At 40.4% G+C, this 20,504-nt stretch overlaps 1 protein-coding gene across 1 annotated transcript; it reads right to left on the reverse strand.

Moving 5' to 3' along the window:
• Positions 1 to 509: 509 nt before the first annotated feature.
• On the reverse strand, positions 510 to 14,149 carry LOC139446832 (B-box type zinc finger protein ncl-1-like). Its single transcript, XM_071228174.1, has 2 exons — positions 14,114 to 14,149; positions 510 to 1,803 (listed from the first exon to the last, which is right to left on the reverse strand). The coding sequence occupies exon 2, from the start codon at positions 1,761 to 1,763 to the stop codon at positions 579 to 581; it is 1,185 nt and encodes a 394-aa protein (XP_071084275.1). The 5' UTR covers positions 1,764 to 1,803; positions 14,114 to 14,149; the 3' UTR covers positions 510 to 578.
• Between the last annotated feature and the right edge of the window lie 6,355 nt (positions 14,150 to 20,504).

Here is a 20,504-nt window from a genome sequence, read left to right on the forward strand (position 1 = left end):
AGAAAATGTTATTGCTGGTTTAAACAAGAAGGTACAATATTGGTCATATTAAAACACAATAGCTCCATGACATTTGGATAAAAAGTTACCACTACCATAGCAGTGTATCAAACATAATCCATGTGATAATACAAACAAGGCAATGCATAAATAGCACAATTGTCAACAAAAAATAAACAGAAATAAACAAATGAAGAAATAACTGCAGTGAGACATTTTAAACAACCACTGTCATCACAAAGGTTGTAAAGACCTGTGGATTGATCCATTTGTAACGAACATTAATATAGTGAACAAAAATGTTAGGGGTCGTGATACTCTTGGGAATATTTGAATGAAATTCTATGCCAAGTCTTCACTACAAAAAATATTCCGACAAAATATTCATGAAACCTAACCTGTTTTGTTCCGTATATATCTACATTTACCTATCTAGAGGTCATAACCGAGGTCTAATTTTATGACCTGCAATTAAAACCTTTGCAACTTATTACAAGGCAAGTGACTTGTGCTCGTGTGTAAAAAACAAGGCCTTGACACTATATACAGTCAAACAGGTATACAATTACTTAAAACAATTAGTATATATGATTAGGTGTAACACGTCCGGCAGAGTGCGTTTTCTGTGAGGGCAGCTGCAGAATCTCACAGCCTTGTCGAACGTAGCCAAAGGTGGCCTGGACTTCAGTTTTGATTGTCTGGCAATCAGAAACGAAGTTTATCTCAGAGTGTCCACGGTTCTGAAGACTTGGCAGGAAGTTGAAGAGGTTCTGGAAACGTTCTTCTATGCATTTCTTCATCAGCAGGGCTTCCGTGACGGAGCTGTGAGAGAGGACCCTGTCTATGAACTGCACGCCTTGGTTCAGAGTATGGGTGCTACTCTGAATCTGCTGGGCCAAGGTACTGATGGCGACCTGCTTCGTGTTGAACGCCTGATGAAGTTCTATCATGGCTTCAGTCCTGCGTCTATCTAACATGGAGCTATAGAAGGCGAAGGTATCGTTGATGCCAGATTTGGAATTCCTGTGCTGTTGAGCCAACGTTGATGAAATATAGGCAGCTCGTTTGGCTAAGGCCCGCAAGTGATTAATTTTGCTGCTTGCATTTGCCACTAGGTGGCGCAACGAGTTCACGTGGTCGTCTGCTACATCAGTGAGAGGCTTACATACGTGGCCTTCATTGTGTTCTAATATGCACTCGCTGCACAAAGGCTTTGCACAGGAAGTGCAGAAATGATCAGCCACGTTGTTGGCGTGTCTTGGACATATGTCCGGCTTCTCTGCCATGAAACCCTCGTCGGTGTTCTTTTGTAGATTTCCAAGGCTTAAAACACGATGTCCTTTAAAGCGGTTCATAAACTGATGCGCCATTATACAGTTTGCGCACAGGAAGTTCCCACAGTCAAAACAAATGGCAGAAGCGGCTGCCCCCTTGATTTTACATCCGGTGCAATGAACGACGTCGCCGTCTCGAGACCAGGCGTCAAAGACGTCTCTTCTCGTTGGTTGATTGAGCCCCGTGACGTCATGGCCGCCGATGTAAACGTCCAATGGACAGAGTGGGCAGTGGGCAGCGCCTGTCTCGTGCAGTGCCCGCTCCATGCATGGCTGGCACAGGGTGTGGTGGCAGCTGAGCATTCTGGGTAAGAAGATGGAGTTGCTGCAGAGGTCACAACGAGTGCCGTGGTAGGCAGAGTCCATCTCGTAGTCGGAGGAGCTGGAGGTGGTGAAGGTGCCGCAGTCGGAGGGGGTAGGTGAAGCCATCACGATATATAGAGATGATCTGTAGGTGGGTTGAAACAATCTGCAGCAATAAAAACAAATAAATAGTAATATGGTTTTGCAGATGTTGCTGAAGAAAATAGTTAGTCTTCATACAAAATAACAAAATCCCCCAACACACCCTCCCGGAAGGTTCGGGGTTCGATCCTTGGTTACCTCATACCAAATGACGTTTAAAGATGTACTTTTTGTTACCATGCCTGGTGCTCGCCATTAAAGGGGAAAAAACAAGGAGTGGTTGATTCGGAGTCATCATAATGTGTCCGAGTGGGGTGTCCATGTTAAACTGGACCCGTGAAGATAGGGGTAGAAAGAGATCTTCAGCAACCCATGCTTGCTGTAAAAGGAGACTATAGTTATCGGGTGGTCAGGCTCGCCGACTTGGTTGATGCATGTCATCGATCCCAATTGCGTGGATCGATGTTGATGTCAACTACTGGATTGTCTGGTCCAGACTCGGTTATTTACACACCGCTGTCGCGTGGTTAGCTATTCCGGTTTGTTTTAAAGTCTGTTGAACTCAGTATATGATAAATTAGTAGCATGTTTACAACTGTGAATAGATTGCAACTCGCGCAGCAGTAACGATGTTGTGGTGCAACTTCGTCCCCATGCATATTTCCTCACAAATTACTAAGTTGATTCAGAATAAATTACGCTATTACAATACACCATCTTTAACAATTACGTTAATAAACGGTACTTGTTGTTACCCTGCCAAGCACTCTGTTTTAAGAGGAAAAACAAGGCTTAGAGTTAGTACACTGTGTCTGAGTGGGGTATCCATGTTAAACTGCGGCATGGTATCTCAGTAATCTGATAGCCACACACACGTGCATGCACGTCGCTATAATAGTGCAATAATCTTGAACGCGACGCTAAACTCAATTTCACCTCATTAACCAGGATTGCAAAAGTGTTGCGTACATAGAACAATTAAAGCAATAGACTAACATTAAAACTTAACGTATGAACACTTTAAATAGAATCGATATTTCATGTACTCTGTTGTCAAGAAATATAATGTTTCAATGAAACTCAAACTCACCTTGTTTTATAAACGTGGGAACTTGAAACACAGCCAATAATAGCACTGGGTTATTCCTTTTCACAATGAAAGCTGTAACACTGTGTTTCTTGCGAGTCCCTAGTAATATAGTACATTCACACTATTCACGCTCCGCGCCTGACCTGTTTGAACTGACTGAGGTTGAACGTGGACGAAAATTCCACAGCAAAAGCAATGACTCACTGAGCGCTTACTGTAAAGCAATCAGTGTTTCGCTTTCCCAAAGCATAAGCAGCGCTTTCGTACTTTTATGTATGTTGCAATGAGCGTCTCACACCAGCGTGGAATTCCGAGTTTGCCTGGTGCCTAATCACCTCGGACTCTAACTAATCATTTCAACGTTTAGACAGAAGGGTGCCAATTCTCGAGCCAATTTAAACCATGGTTAATATTCAAAGAACCTTAGCACCTAAAATGTTTCAACAACATTATTTTTATAATCACATTTAAAACGATATTCAAGAACTCTATGTTTAACCGTGAGACACTGTGTGAGTCGGCCCTGCGTGATGCACGTGAAATGTGTTCCGCGTGGCTTTGGCACGTGCATCTCGCTCTTTGCCGACTCGGGTTATGAAATGCTCGTCCGGGGCAAGTTTTCAAACCATATTAGACCAACTCGAGCACATTTATCAGTCACATGAAGATTATTTGCCCACATGGAGGGGCATATTATGAAGAAATATATCCCTGATATAAAATAGTAATACATATCTCAGTTTATGTAAATTTCAGTGTTCGCGTCCGTAAATATGTCAATTCCACTATATTTCTTTCTATGCCGCCGTTGCAGAAGACTACATTCGTTTGCCTTCGGACAGATTTCGCGGGTCGAATCGTGAAATTGTTCTATCATCTAGGTAAATTGAAGGGAAACAAATCAGTTGGAAACTAAGATTACGTTTAGTTAATGCACCTTCAAAAACAAAGGAGCCATGGTTTAATAATATATTGAACCTCCTCCGTGGTCTAGAGGTAGAGCGTCCGCCCGGAGAGCGGAAGGTGCGGGGTTCGATCCCCGGCCGCGTCATACCAAAAAACGTTAAAAGACTTGTTGTTACCCTGTCTGGCGCTCGGCATAAAGGGGCTAAAACAAGGACTGGTCGGCTCGGAGTCAGTATACTGTGTCTGTGTATGGTATCTCAGTATGCTAGCACTATAAATCGGCATTAGTCCGGACTAGTACAAGCAGCCACACACACAGAAGTGCAATAATCTTGGACGCGACGTTAAACCCAATTTCACCTCACCTAATAATATATTGATTGACATTCTGGAAGTTGTCGTAACTAAGAAAACATACAACTGTATGGATAACAACTTCTGGTTTGTTGTCTTAACGACGTCTTTGTGTAGATTCTTACACCTTTCTCATGCTGGAATAAGTACAACCCAGTGATACGAAGCAAACGTCAAGGCAAACAAGCATGAAATACTCACATCCCCCGCCAATATGACATGTCCGGTGCAATGCATTAGCTCCCGTGAGCTATGTTCACTGTGCCTATTTGTAAATGGCCTAACTGCAGCACTAAAAAAAATTGTTACTGGTGTTGTTTTGCCATCTGCAGTTTATGATAGAATATGTAACTGTATTTGTAATGAGTAAGGATGAGACATATGGACGAACAACTGCTTTATTACAATTAGGAGCGATGGTTTCGGTGTAGGTTCTAACACCGCTATCAAGCAAGTGAAGTACAGAGTATGGTTGACAAGAATATATACAGGATAGGAGGTAGTGTTTATACAGATGAGTAGGTTTAAGATCAGTTACACTGCTGTATTCGTAATGAGTTGTGTTTCTGAAGTTAGTCAGTGAATGCAACAACTGTGTCCATGACAGTTTTGGAGGAACATACACTCAAGCAATGCAGAACTTACCAACAAGACAGCAAATGTATTCAATACTGTGAGATGACATTATGTGCCAAGTTTGGTGAATAAATATGGTATGGTTTTCAAGATCTGCTCCGGAAACGAGGCCTACCACCATTTTCAGTCTAAGTCAAAGCCGTTGCCATGGAAACTCAAAAAATCCTTTTTCTAAAAAGTCCCAAACTATCAAAAGGCACCAGTTCACCACTATACCTATCTATGTGCCAAGTTTGGTGAAGAAATATGGTACGGTTTTGAAGATCTGCTCCGAGAACGAAATGTGACGGACGGACGGAAGGATGGAACTTGGAAGGACGGACGGACGGCAGCCATTCCTATATCCCCCTTCCACTTCGTGGCGGGAAAACATTTCATGAACATAATAAGAAGCGTCCATAAAATCTTGTAATAAACGCATTAACGCGAAAATATGTGGTATTATTGGTCTTGAAACAACATAATGCAGCCTTTGAGCCATATAAGGAATCGAGATAAGATACGTTTTCAGCTGCTGCTGCAAAACAAGATATTCTGTTATTGAAAACTAAGAGCCTATTTGTTTGTTTTTAAAAAAAGAAAAAAAAACCACCGTGCAACAATATGTTTTTTGTGTAGGCAGTATCATATTTTTCAAAGGTCTGACGCAAAATATCTTTTTTTAAACTTTTTTTCATGAACAATTTTTCATCGACATCCAAGAATATCTAATGATAGGTCCCTAACGACGGGCTGGAGGTGGCAATATTGAGCTAGAGGTACTTGGGCACCAAAGAGAGATTCCAACTCAGGTTTTCGATTTAAAAAAATGACATGAACAGCACACGCCCAATACAGCAAAATATTATCGAATATCCTTTCGGAGGCTATAAGTGATAATTGGTAATATTATTTCTTTAATCAATTAGTGTGTCAAAAAGCGGCCCGCAAATGTTAACACGTATGTTTTGTAGATGTTCGTGCTGTTGTATTTCAACCTGATGTTATCAGCTCTTCCTGTCTGCTACCCGAGAAGATCCGGGTTAGAATTAATCTTCAGCAACCCACGCTTGTGGTAAGAGGCGATTAACGGGATCGGGGGGTCAGGCTCGCTGACTTGGTTGATGCATGTCATCGATCCCAATTGCGTGGATCAATGCGCATGATATCAATCACTGGATTATCTGGTCCAGACTGGATTATTCACAGACCGCCGTCATATAGCTGGAATATTGCTGAGTGCGGCGTTAAACAACAAACAAACAAACTAACTAAACTCTCTGCTGACATCCAGTTCGAGCTACTTTATAGCGCTATATCCGTTACTGCACAGACCTGCTACTGTTTATTAATGGTTTCTCGTCACCGTTGACAGTCATTGTCACGCACAGTCGTCACACACCCGTACATACCTCTACCACCGACGTCCTCAATTCGTTAGATATGTTGTTAGCAAACACTTTTCTATTCTCTGTGAATGTTATGACTCGCTAATCGGCAAGGTCATCCTAATACTAGCGGTAAATAAGGCTTGTTGTGTACTCCTAGCTCGGGGCGAGCTGTACAGAAAATCTTGGATGTTTTGTTGTTGTTGTTTGTTGTTTAACGCCACACTCAGCAATATTCCAGCTATGTGATGGCTGGCTGTAAATAATCGATTCTGGACCAGACAATCCAGTGATTGACATCTTGAAAGAGGAGACGTAATAGCCAGGCTCCTTGACTTGGTTGATGGTGTGTATTGTTAATCACTGTTGCCGGTCCAGACTCGAATATTGACGGGTCGCGGTGACACACCTCAAATACTGATGACTGTGGCGGTACAGCAAGAGAGTGAGTGTAGTTTTACGCCGCTTTTAGCAATAGTCCAGCAATATCACGGAAGGGAACACCAGAAATTGGCTTCACACATTTTACCCATGTCGGGAATCGAACCCGGGTCTTCGGCGTGACGAGCGAACGCTTACACCACTAGGCTACCCGACCGCCCCCGGTACAACAAACAAATACAATCGCAGTTACTTTTTTGCCTTGTTTGATCGTTTGTTATTTAATGCCACACACAGCAATACCCCAGCTATATGACGGCGGTCTGTAAATAATCGAGTCTGGACAAGACAATCCAGTGATTGACATGAGAATCGATCTAACGGGATCGGGTGGTCAGGCTCGCTGACTTGGTTGATGCATGCCATCGATCCCAATTGCGTGGATCAATGCTCATGATGCCAATCACTGGATTGTCTGGTCCAGACTCGATTATTTACAGACCGTCGTCATAAAGCTGGAATATTGCTGAGTGCGGCGTTAAACAACAACAAAATAAATAGGGGGCACGGGTGGCCCAGTCATCTAAGCCGCCACAATCCGCTGTGCAGAGTTGCTTCCCTTGGGCACGCCAGAAACCTATGATTGTGCTTTCGAATCCCGGTTCGACCCGATTGTGTTTCTAGGTTTTGTCTGCACCATACCCGTGCTCGTGGGTTTAACCGAAGTGGTAAACGTCTGAGACCTGCATCACTTGGGGCTTTCCTACCACATTAAGCTGACACGCCGTGATATAACTGGAATACTGTTAAAAGCGGCGTTAAACCCAACTCACTCACTCACCAAATAAATAAATCACTCACTCACTTGTAGCACTCACTCACTCACATGTAGCAGACTCACTCTCTTTCTTGAAGGGGCGGTCGGGTAGCCTAGTGGTTTAAGCGTTCGCTCGTCACGCCGAAGACCCGGGTTCGATTCCCGACATGGGTACAATGTGTGAAGCCCATTTCTGGTGTCCCCCGCCGTGATATTGCTGGAATATTGCTAAAAGCGGCGTAAAACCATACTCACTCACTCACTCTTTTTTGTACCGCTTGTTCGTACTATTTTGTGTTTTGCCCACGTTCAGCCTACAGTACAACACCATTCAAAACGGGAGCGTCACAGTTCAGCACCAACTCGCCCTGACGGACTGTCGGCCACGACTTGCGTGCTGGTGTAAGACTTGGCAGGGAATCAAGTGCACACAATGGAGCGAGTAAGCTGACTATAGTCATGTAGCAGTATCTAAATGGACGCCTGGGGCTGCTTTTTCTATAGACACAGGCGCTTGTCCCGCTAGACTCGGCGGGGAGGAAGACAGGTGCTCCAACTTCAATATAACAGATAACAGCTCGTGCTTTTGTGTACCCCTACATCGCTGTTGTCGACGTAAACCGCCGGGCCGTCGTGACTCGCCGTTAATCACTTTATCGCGACAGCCGAATAAACATTGGAGTTTAAAGAAGCAGAATTTCATTTGAATTTGATGTTGTTGTTTCCGTTCCTTTCAGACACGTGTGTATTTTTGGACGCCCTTTGCTGCTGACACCCACCCAGCGTCACCCCTTGTATCAACCAGTGTCAGTTCTACCCCTAATACACCCGAACTGTAACCCCGACCCCCACCCCTTGTATCAGCCAGTGGGTCAGTTGTACCCTGTTTTGTCCCCCAACCCACATTCAGACCTTTAGCCTCAACATTCGATAATCTGGCAATCGAGTTTTCTTCTCTGGGTCACGTTATTTCAGGAATACTAAAATGAAAACCCATTCTCGATTTTTGTATGAATGCAATCTATAAAAATTACATGTTCGTGCACCCCCACTAATACCCCACCCCGACCATGCTTTGCCCCACCCCGCTCTCGACCTCAACAACTGTCACATTAGCAATCCCGTCTCTTCCAACCAACACTTCTTCACTATAAGTCATTATGTAAATCTGTTACCATGGCGACTCCACAATGCATCTTGACAATCAATAAGAACCAATGTAACATATACCCTTCCTTCTGTCCCTACCCTGAAGCCAAACCCCTACCCCACGGGTAGGCCACATCCGTTTCGAAGCAGGGTAGGCTGTCAAGACGCGTGTGAAGGGCTTGGACGGGCTGGAGATCGGTGTAAGGAGCTTTTCGGCTCTTTAGTATTGTGTTGAATTGAGTTGTAGGTATCGACCAGCAACTGCAGTGTGTGGAGCTGCGGGTGTATCGACCTATGAAGGTTCTATACAGAAGGACTTGAGACGAGATCTAGCAAACGGGGTTATCAGCTCTCGTGGACCTTACTGACGTCATCCATGAGCACCGACAGCAACCCCGAACTCAGGTAGGAAAGTATTACCTCGTTTTACATTCATAACTTGCTTCATCAGGAGCCTTTAACGAACCCAACACGCCCGTCACCCGCCAAGGTGGGCAGAAATGCCATACCAGTAGCAGTATTATATATCACTGGAACATTATAACCCAAGGATTAACGTAGCTGTATTTAGTTCATCTAAGAAAGCTGTATTATAAACCAACACTGCCAGGAATGGCATCGATAGAGGAATATAGGGATAGTATTGACGGGAAGATGACATTCGTTCTAAGGTCACAGAATATTTGATAGATGTTCAAGCTCTATGTTGAGTGATCGTGGGTTATGTTAAACCAATATTTTGGTTTAGTCAGAGATAACGTGTGAACGATAGACCCAGATGTGTGTACGTATAGATCTCATTCAGGGCCAGATATATTCCTGACACTCCAATATCGAACATTTCGAGATATATATTTAGGTCGTGTTATATCTAGGACTGACGGTGAAACCATCTTTTTTTTACAATTTTATTTTTATAACAATTTCAATTATCTAACATGTACATGTTTGTGTTTACATTCTGAAATATTAGTTACAATCAAACATATATCATGTATATATGTATGTCGGTAGGAGCGATAATAGGCAAAAAACTGCGTTATTATTAAGTCTTTGAATGGCATTTAGAAGAGATACAAATAAGGAAGAGAATTCTAGGATGTCAGCTTCTTTATTATGAGAAACACATAATTAAGTAGTTAACATCCATAAATTCTCTTCCTGATGCGTTTTTATTGATATTAACATGGGTACATAATAGTTGAATGAGCTAAAATGTATTTTATCATATCTGAATGATCAGACCTTATCACATATAGTTCCTGTGGGGGTCAAAAGCATTCATCATCTGTTCAGCTGTGAGTACATGCAGTAGTTATATAAGAGGTGTGAATAATTATTTAGTTCAATACAAGTGAAGCATTGTAAAATGTATGAATTAATTTCTATACAATCTTAAGCAAATATATTTGAGATATTGTGCATCAGATATTGATATGACTGCACACATCTACACATATTATTTTAATATGTAGTTTGATATTTAGTAATATGTGTTTGAGGTAGACTTTAATACTACAGTACTCATAATATAATACTACAATAACACAATACTAGTGATCTATTTCCATGTTGATGAAGCAGTATTTATTTCCACACAGGGGGTCCTCCCTCTGCGTGGGTGGGGAGTAATTCTTTGATCTTTAGTGATCCATTCATTTAAGCTTCATCTTGTTTTTTACTCCCAGTGAAAACTGATTCGGTAAATATCAACACTGATTGTACTCTTGCTTTGACGTTAAATATGCTTTTGAAAGGGTTCAAATAAAGTATAACTGAAATTCAGTCTTCTCAGATAATCCAATACAAGGGGTTCGATATTCCAAAAACATTAACAATATTAACGTTTTTGCCCCATCACAAATTATGTGATTGACCAAATATTTAATCCTGTAGAGACTAATTTCTGATCGATTTGAACATAGCCCTTGTGTGTAGTCATATTTCTGTCATTCACGTGACAGACACTTGAAACTAGCTTTACTTGTATGTGTCAGTGTCATTGGTTTGTTCAGCGCAACAAATCATAATAATATTTATGTGACGTCATAACCAATTTGGTCGTGTATAAACTTAACATCAGGGTTCGCTGTAACATTGGTATGCTGACCATTATTGATATATTTGTAGAATATTAATAAATAAAAAAATAATTGTAAATCATGTCGCTACAGGATATGTTGTTGGTTTATTACATATCGAGACTATAGAATTTCATTTGAAGTAAATACCACCAAATAATTTTACCAAGTTCATTTTGAAATCTTGTAGCTTACCGCCTCGAGTACAAGACAAACCGACATAAGCCATCTGTTCAGAGGTCATACAGAAATTACCAAAATGGTCCTAAATGATCAAAACCATATCATATAGTGGTCAATATCGTTACATATTAAATATCGATAATATAATATAATATATTACTAAATATTTTTATTTATTGATAAAGTAAGTCATAGGTACAGTTTCCTTTCTTTAATTCATCTCCTGTTAAAATCCACTTTACTTGTGTAATATCATTCTTCACATTGACTTTTAAGGACATGACATGACATGACAATTGTTAGAACTTCATATTACTCCATTTTACGTAGATTGTTTCATCATAGATTTAATAAAACCGCAGTCACGTCAAATCCGAATCCTTCCACGTACATTCGCACATCCTGCCAAACTATTTCATTAATTGAAGACTTCAGGAATCATAAACTGTCCAATATTGTCCAATATTTATTGGCATTTAGACATAAATTTGGCTGGTGCTGTATATTCATTAATATTGACGTTGGAATATCTCGGAATATGAGGATCAATATGCGTTAGTTGTGATTGGTGACTGTCATTTGAACATACAGAATTAATTTTGTAACATAACACAACACTCTCTGCGGACACCATATGAAACATATCTCACATTGGTTCAGACATTTCTATAGACATCGTACCATTGTGTTTAAGCATCTATTATTTACGCTGTGTAAACAGTAAACTATCAAATATGTAAATATCTGTGACAACGCTACATGGAGTTGATAAATACACAAAGCTAGTGTTTTTTTATGGACTATGTTAAAAATTGTACGATGGAACAATGTTATTCTTTTGTCAATATTCTAACTCTATCCCCAGGGTGAACCATTTTAAAGCATATATTTAATATTATTTCTATTTCATCCTCATCAATATTCAGTTTTTGAATTATATTGCTATTATTTGTTATGAAATATTTAATATTAAAAAATCACCGCCAAAGAAATTGGAACTTTATATGTTATAATTGTAAACATTATGATTAAAGTGTATGTTGTAGTGTTGAATAGACTTGTGTATACGACTTTTGAAACATGTTTGCAATTAACGATTTACATACAAACAAATCTCATACGAAGACAACCCCAAGAACACCTGCGCCATTGAATTATGTCCTCTGCCAATAGCCCGCCATGTTAGAACCGGATGTCTGGAGTAATGAATACCGGCTCTATACAATTGAGCTTGGCGAAAATGAAAGCATTTTAAGGCGTTTCCCAGTCTTCGACACCTTCAACTATCTTATAACGTATTCAATTATCTGCGCGACGTTTGCAATTCGTTCGTTTGCGCATGGATCAATTTTCACAATGCCACAGCATCTCTCATAGTGCCTACCTATATTATCGATCCACTTAGGCGTGTAATGGGGTAACTTGCAGCACCTCAGTGTATGTATTACCATATCCTTTATGATATATTAAATCATATTTGGTGATACGTGTTACCTCATTATAACCTCCTACGCGACATTATATTCAGTTTTTGAAAAGTTGCCTTTTTGATGTGCCGTTTATACAAAGGTTGTTTCACACCGTGTGAGGGTTAATACCACCCCATTGAGATTTGCGTCGTAAACTCGTAAACATTTTCATAAAGTTACCCTTTCAGTTTCCTGTATGTTCTCTTCTGATAATTTCTGATTTGCATTAATCGGCAATTCCAAATCTCCCCTTTCATCAGATCCCAAAATTTATTACACTTTAAAATTATATTTTCCTTGTTTAACTTAATATCATCAACATTATAGAACGATTTAATTTTAACACGATTCGGGTGCTATCATTCGGACAGGAGACACACACCTTTTCGCGAACACTTGGTATAATCACTATCTGATAGAGATTTATAAACACGTGCTTATGACTTAGTCTGAATTGTACAATGGATTTTACATTAAGCAGAGATTTCTTGTGATTATGGAAAGGTGTTTGTCGCTTTTATTCATATTAATTTAATTTTTCATTTTGTAAGGATCCGTTTAGAGCCGGGATATGAAATGTGATGGTTCTATTTGATTAGGTGTTCGGAGTGTTGCAAACCGTCTTCCTCCAGAGGACAAAGTAAGTGAATATTGCGTAACGCCGCACCAGCAAATTTGCATCTGGTCGCGGCAAGCAGAGTATGGAGCAATGCATTCCATCCGATGCTTTATGTCTATAAATATTCATGTTTTAATGTCTAGGAATATGAGGAACAACATGTGTTGTGATTGGTGGCTGTCATATGAACATGAATTAATTTTGCGTGGATCGATGCTCATGATATCAGTCACTGGATTGTCTGGTCCAGACTCGATTATTTACAGACCGCCGTCATATAGCTGGAATATTGCTGAGTGCGGCGTTAAAAGAACAAACCAACAACAACAAACAATAATTTTGTAACACAACGCTGTCATGCGTATTGCATCTCCTCGCGGCAGGCAGAGCATGGATTGATGCATCCCATTCTGCCCCGGTGATAATGTATACCTTGTATTAGACCTATCTATCTAGCCCAATACGCGTGTATGTGAATATCCCATTTCTATTAGATATGTCAGTAGTAGATTTCTAAAATGCCCCGATATGATAAATTATGGATTTAATTGTTTTTGTTTGACACAACACTATAGAATAACACCTAGTCACTGAAAGGAACATATCGTACAGAAAAAAACAGTTGTTCGGTTATCTTAATAAAAATACAATAAAAGGGAGCCCAGTGACTCTAGACTTGCCAAACAGTATAGACTTGCATGGGCTGTATTTGATATATATTTGTATCAGGGTCTGTAAGACAGACTAACAACACTATTGAATATGCTATTCACATTAACGCCTACGTAAGCTGAATGGTATTATAATATGAAATCTTACGCCTTTTGGCGTCAGGAATATGAAGCGAACCATTAACTATACATTGAAACACACCCGAGCCTACCTTCACCAAGCGATTATAGTCCCACGACCAGCGCAACCAACATTATTTATCATATACGTTGAATATCCGTATACTTTTAAGATCGTCTCTTGAAACCTGTTACTAACATTTCAAAATTGAAACCTATTCATTAAATAAATATGATAATACTATCATTTTATGTAACCCTTATGTTCAAACAGCCTTCCAAGCTAACGGCTGAGTTACAAAATTCACATAAAGCATGAATAAGTATTATGTTACGAAATGGGGCTATCAATACCGTGGAGTCATTTCATTTCTGGTTAAAACATAATGTTAGCAATTTACAAAAAAGTAGATGGACACACATTTACCGACGAACAGTTTATAGTTATGATTTTGTACTTAACTGTCGGGCAAGTGAAAGTATACATTTGAAAATTGGATTTTATAAAAAAAATAACGTATCACAACGTACGTAACTCCACTGAAAAGAGTCGCCGAAACACTGCAAACGTTTGTCCAACTCAGCACTCTGATAACCGTCTCAAATACATCACCATCGAACAAACATGTCTTGTTTCATTTTTAGCACCCATCAAACATGGGTGTATACTTTCATTTGCCTCGCAGTTTAATAGGAAAACATGATTGACGAGTCTCTCCAACATGATATAAAGCCAGGTACAGAAATAGATGGTTTATTTTTGTCGGGATCTCAACACTATGAGCTCTGTGGACGTGCTAGGCACAGCCTTCTGTGATATTCCTTACAAAGAAAACGCCGCGTACATAACATGATATTTCTTCGCTCCGGTAATAGCGAATTTGGTGAATAATTGTTTGTATGAATATCGCTTGGTAATTTCAAAAGGACATTTCAGTATAGTAGTTCTACGGGTTTTATACCCCGCGTAGTGTTATTCATTACTGAGATGTATTCAAGTAGAAATGCAGATTGTAGATTTTTTTACTATTTATCATCCTTGTATTAGCTGTAGATAGCTATCAGTTGATAATGCAACTTTGAATGTTGAAACTTTTTTCATTTTATAGCATTTTTATGTGTTCTGTGTATCAATGACATCGTGTCCATTACGAGGCAGCTGTCACAAATGTTATACATATTATTGTAAAACTGTGTTTTCTTAAAAAATGTTCTTTTATATATTTTCCTATAAAACTCTGTGCAAGTAATAAACAGTGAACCACAATTTAAAGGAAGACTGGACTCGCGACAACTGTCTGTCCTAGCAAGTCAGGCTATTCTAAATATAAAACGAGCGAACGCTTTAACCACTAGGCTACCCGACCGCCCCCATTGTGTGAGAGTGCCATCTCAAATTGTATGATAAACATCAGTCAGCTACAATTACTCTTGTTACACTGAGACACTATTACACTAGACACAAGGCACTGATGACACAATCTCCTCCGGTGCATAGTCCTCCTTTAACTCGAAGTCCTACATCATCGAACATATTCAGTTCGAGACAAGCAAAGTCGGTGTTGGTGATCGGTCATGGCGATAAGGATTTTTGGAATCATAGAATCTCCTCGACTTAAAACGATATATCGAGATAAAGAAGTTCGAGTTAAAGAAGAGTTGATGTATTTGGATTTTATTTATGTATTTGTTATTTCATTTGTCAGTCAACACGTCTCAATTTCTAGAACGATAGAGGACAACAGGTGATATTCAGATGAGGCTTTGTTTAAAGTTCTTTTTTTTAAATCGTTAACCTCCACATTGCGCAGAAACTATGCGTGTTGAATCAGCGAACCAAAATCCTGCCTCTAACAAAAAATCCGAAAGATTATTAAATGACGAGATCATAACGACATTAAACATATATGTCGATGCATCGGTGCATTTTATTATCATAAAAAAATCAAATCAAAATATACGTGAAACACTAGACATTGAAGTTGAGGGGTATATTACCATGTCTAGCAGTCGCTGAGTTGCAACACGAACGCCTTCTTTCGCTGTGCAACTTTAATACGGCTTTGAAAATCGGGCCTTTTGTGGTGGTTCACTTTACGTTTATCTGAGAAAAGAGCTGGATATTTAGACTCGTGGTATATCTAAGGGCTTTTGTGTGAAGATATGTGTGATTCTTTCAAAAGGTGTCCAGCACTGTTATGCGTTGACGCCAACCTCCCCAAACGAGTGTAGAACGAGATGACTTAAAACTTATACAACAAAAAACATTCTGAATTGAATGAAACACTGCTTAAATATTAAAGCTGATTAGCTGATTAATCGATGCAGAGGTACCATCGGCCCTTAGACATGGCGTTTGACGAATGTGGGGAAATATTGCTTTCGGTTGTTTGTAGGGAGAGGTTGAATGATGCACGATGCCACCCGCAGCGATGTCCCAGGTACATGTATACGACGGTAGCTTGAAAGTAACCTGGGCCAGTCAAACCAGTGGTTGGTAGCACGAACAACGATTCAAGCCGTCGATGCGTCATAACGCTCCTCATTAGACTGGTGTGCTGGGAGTCAGTATAGTGTCAGAGTTGGGTGTCTATGTTAAACTGCGGCATGGTATAACAGTGGCCTAGGACTATAAAAATGGCATTAGTCCGTACAAGTACAAGCAGCCACACACACACACACACACACACATGCACGCACACACACTCGCTCAAGCACATGCACGCACGCACGCACGCACGCACGCACGCACACATACACAGTCATGATCGTCGCTATATTAGTGCAATAATCTGGAATGGGACATCAAACCCCATTTCACCTCACCTCACCTGCTCCGGATATGTAGATTTCCAGTGGACCCGCAAACCTCTCGTTATAACCGAACTTCACTTGCACGTTTCGAATTATATTCGATTTTGTAGTCTGTCCGATGTCGACACATCCAAAGTTGGAGTGACAGTATTCGCGATCGATAACAACTTGTTCGAGTCTAGTCGGGAGCCTGGGCACTCGAGATCGAGTTCGATCCCCACATGGGCACTGTCTGTGTATCGTATTTCTGGTTACCGCGTTGTGGTATTGCTGGAATGTTGTTAATGCGGCATAAAACCCAACTCACTCACTCATTCAATGTAGTCTAGTAACAAAAGTAACGTTAAACCTTATGCAATGACTTGCCATGCCACGGTGTGTGGGTTTAGAGGCGTAATGTGATCTGTTGTAAGCCGACTGGGATACACAGTAGCGTCGGTTATTGGTGACTCGCCCCTCTCAGGGCACGTTTATTGGTTCATAAACCATATTGTAGGAGAAATTCTGAAACACACGAGTCACTGGGTTTGAGATAAATAGCCAATATATCTTAAATGCTCGTGATACAGTCGGAATCCTACAATTGACTCTGATTTTAATAGAAATTTAATATGATTATTGACATTTGTGGATTGTATTACTAGTACACGCACGCACACGCACCGACACACACACACACACACACACACACACACACACACACACACACACACACACACTCTCTCTCTCACTCACTCATGCACACAAACTCACGACACACGCGCGCACATACGCACATACTCACCACACACACAAATACACACACACCTACTCCCCCCACACAAACACACACACTCTCTCTGTCTGTCTCTCTCTCTCACACACACACTCTCTCTGTCTGTCTCTCTCTCTCACACACACACACGCTATCTCTGTCTGTCTCTCTCTCTCACACACACACGCTATCTCTGTCTGTCTCTCTCTCACACACTCACATACACTCTTTCTGTCTGTCTGTCTCTGCCTGTCTCTCCCTTACATACACGCACTCCCTCTCTCTCTCTGTGTCTCTCTCTCTCTCTCTCCCCCCCCCCCCCCCCCCACACACACACACACACATCTTATACTTATTGATAAAGCAAACTGATTTATTAGTCTTCTGGAGTTTATCAGACGATGACTCTTTATCGATGCAAAAAAGGAGATAACGTTGAACAGACATAGGGATAACTCACGTATATATTTTGAATGCTGCTGATTAACTTGGGGAAACGTTGCATTACTAATACGGTAGGACCAGTAAGAGTAGTGTTTTGAGATTGCGTCTCATAATATTTATTCTACTAAGACCTGGGCCCACTTGCACAAAACGATCTTAGCGCTAAGATGATCGTAACTCCCATACTTTAACATAGCCTTACGATAGTTGTAACGCTAAGATCGCTTTGTGCAAGTGGGCCCTGGAGGCACAAGTAGCCCAGACGTCTAAGGCAGGGCGGTTCTGTGTGCCGAGTTACGCCCCTTAGACGTGGCAGGAATCTATGATAGTGTGTTCGAATACCAGATTCTCCCTGATTATATTTCAAGGTCTGCCAACACCATACGCATGTCAATGTCAAAGACCTGCATCACTTGTCTCGCACACATGACACAAGACACAAGACACAAATGTTCAAATTCCTGGTGCACGTCACGTGTACGACTTCTGTGATACTGTAAAACAGGAATTTAATGCGACATGAAAATAATGCGAGCTCTTGATTTTAGACATAAATGCGCATTTTAAAAATGAGAGTGCCCATACCCTTTCCTAAAAAAATATGCGCTGGATTTATGTTCTGTGTTATTTAAATTAATGTAACCTAGGTAAATAAAAGCCTAACCTGAAAACGCTTCGTTTGTTTCAAATGACGTTTTGAGCAGGAACTGTGAGTAGACAGAGATAAATAAAATAGCTGTGCACATTTAGTATTCCGAGCTACTCGGGGTACAATCGCCACCCCTACACATGTCGATATTTCTGCATGGTTTATTTAATACTCGAAACACAAATTGCACTTTGGTGTGTCGTTAAAGCAGTAGGTTCGTTTTGTGGGGAATTAACATTTAACGACATTTCGTTATACTTCTTTCTGAGACTACACGTCTACCGAATATTCAATGGAAAACACACATTTTAAAATGTGAATTCATGAATTTGTAACAATTTATATGCTTGATAATTGATATGCTGCCTCTTTTAACCCGTGCTATTGGACATGCGTTCATACTGTGACGTACCTTGTTGTGCGCTTGTGAAATATTCATCTAACAATTGATAAAATTGTATCACAAGCAAACACAGGCGGGTGGCATGAGTTGGAAATCAATGTCACCAGCCCCATTGTTGCTGCCCACAGTGCAGTTCGCCTACAATGTACTTAGTGTCTAGTCCAGGTCATCTACAGTGTAGTTTCTAGTGCAGTTCGCCTACAATGTACTTAGTGTCTAGTCCAGGTCATCTACAGTGTAGTTTCTAGTGCAGTTCGCCTACAATGTACTTAGTGTCTAGTCCAGGTCATATACAGTGTAGTTTCTAATGCAGTTCGCCTACAATGTACTTAGTGTCTAGTACAGTTTATCTACAGTGTAGTTTCTAGTGCAGTTCGCCTACAATGTACTTAGTGTCTAGTACAGTTTATCTACTGTGTAGTTTCTAATGCAGTTCGCCTACAATGTACTTAGTGTCTAGTCCAGGTCATCTACAGTGTAGTTTCTAGTGCAGTTCGCCTACAATGTACTTAGTGTCTAGTACAGTTTATCTACTGTGTAGTTTCTAGTGCAGTTCGCCTACAATGTACTTAGTGTCTAGTCCAGGTCATCTACAGTGTAGTTTCTAGTGCAGTTCGCCTACAATGTACTTAGTGTCTAGTCCAGGTCATCTACAGTGTAGTTTCTAGTGCAGTTCGCCTACAATGTACTTAGTGTCTAGTCCAGGTCATCTACAGTGTAGTTTCTAATGCAGTTCGCCTACAATGTACTTAGTGTCTAGTACAGTTTATCTACTGTGTAGTTTCTAGTGCAGTTCGCCTACAATGTACTTAGTGTCTAGTCCAGGTCATCTACAGTGTAGTTTCTAGTGCAGTTCGCCTACAATGTACTTAGTGTCTAGTACAGTTTATCTACTGTGTAGTTTCTAGTGCAGTTCGCCTACAATGTACTTAGTGTCTAGTCCAGGTCATCTACAGTGTAGTTTCTAGTGCAGTTCGCCTACAATGTACTTAGTGTCTAGCCCAGGTCATCTACAGTGTAGTTTCTAATGCAGTTCGCCTACAATGTACTTAGTGTCTAGTCCAGGTCATCTACAGTGTAGTTTCTAGTGCAGTTCGCCTACAATGTACTTAGTGTCTAGTCCAGGTCATCTACAGTGTAGTTTCTAGTGCAGTTCGCCTACAATGTACTTAGTGTCTAGTCCAGGTCATCTACAGTGTAGTTTCTAGTGCAGTTCGCCTACAATGTACTTAGTGTCAAGTCCAGGTCATCTATAGTGTAGTTTCTAGTGCAGTTTGTCTACATTATTAATGTAGTGTAGTTTCTAGTGCAGTTCACCAACAATGTTGTTTCTAGCGCAGTTCGCCTACAATGTAGATTGAATCTAGTGTGAAAGATTCGCAGCTACAGACAATAAATTTAAATTGTGTAAACCCTACGAAAAGTTAATTTTATGACATTATTAAAACTGAATACAATTAGACAACTATTTCATTTCCCCATGAAAAAGGTTTCGGTGACATCAGTTGAAATGCAACACCTCAAATATTGCACTATCAGTTGAAACGAAAAGATGGACACAATATCATTTCTCTGTGGGAAATACACAACGTGCAACCGGAATTATACTGCTGATTAAAATTATTGTCTGTTTGTTTGCGAGCCACAAATCTATAATCTCCACTTTATTATTTAAATCCAAAACTGTATAAATTGCCCTCCTTGATTCATAACAATAACTTGTAAATTATGGAAACTATACAACACACCGTTTCGAGAATAATTATAAACAGGTATATTCTATTTCCTATTCTGAAAATGTAATGTCTATTTTAAAAAACCCACGATGGGATGATTTATAATTACTTGGCCCTGAAGT

This window comes from Haliotis cracherodii, unplaced genomic scaffold (assembly GCF_022045235.1).
Source record: "Haliotis cracherodii isolate W230 unplaced genomic scaffold, xgHalCrac1.p SCAF_6, whole genome shotgun sequence".
Lineage (NCBI taxonomy): Eukaryota > Metazoa > Mollusca > Gastropoda > Lepetellida > Haliotidae > Haliotis > Haliotis cracherodii.

Excerpts from the sequence above, each read along its gene's own strand:
- LOC139446832 (XM_071228174.1), bottom strand. The coding sequence starts at position 1,763 with ATGGCTTCACCTACCCCCTCCGACTGCGGCACCTTCACCACCTCCAGC.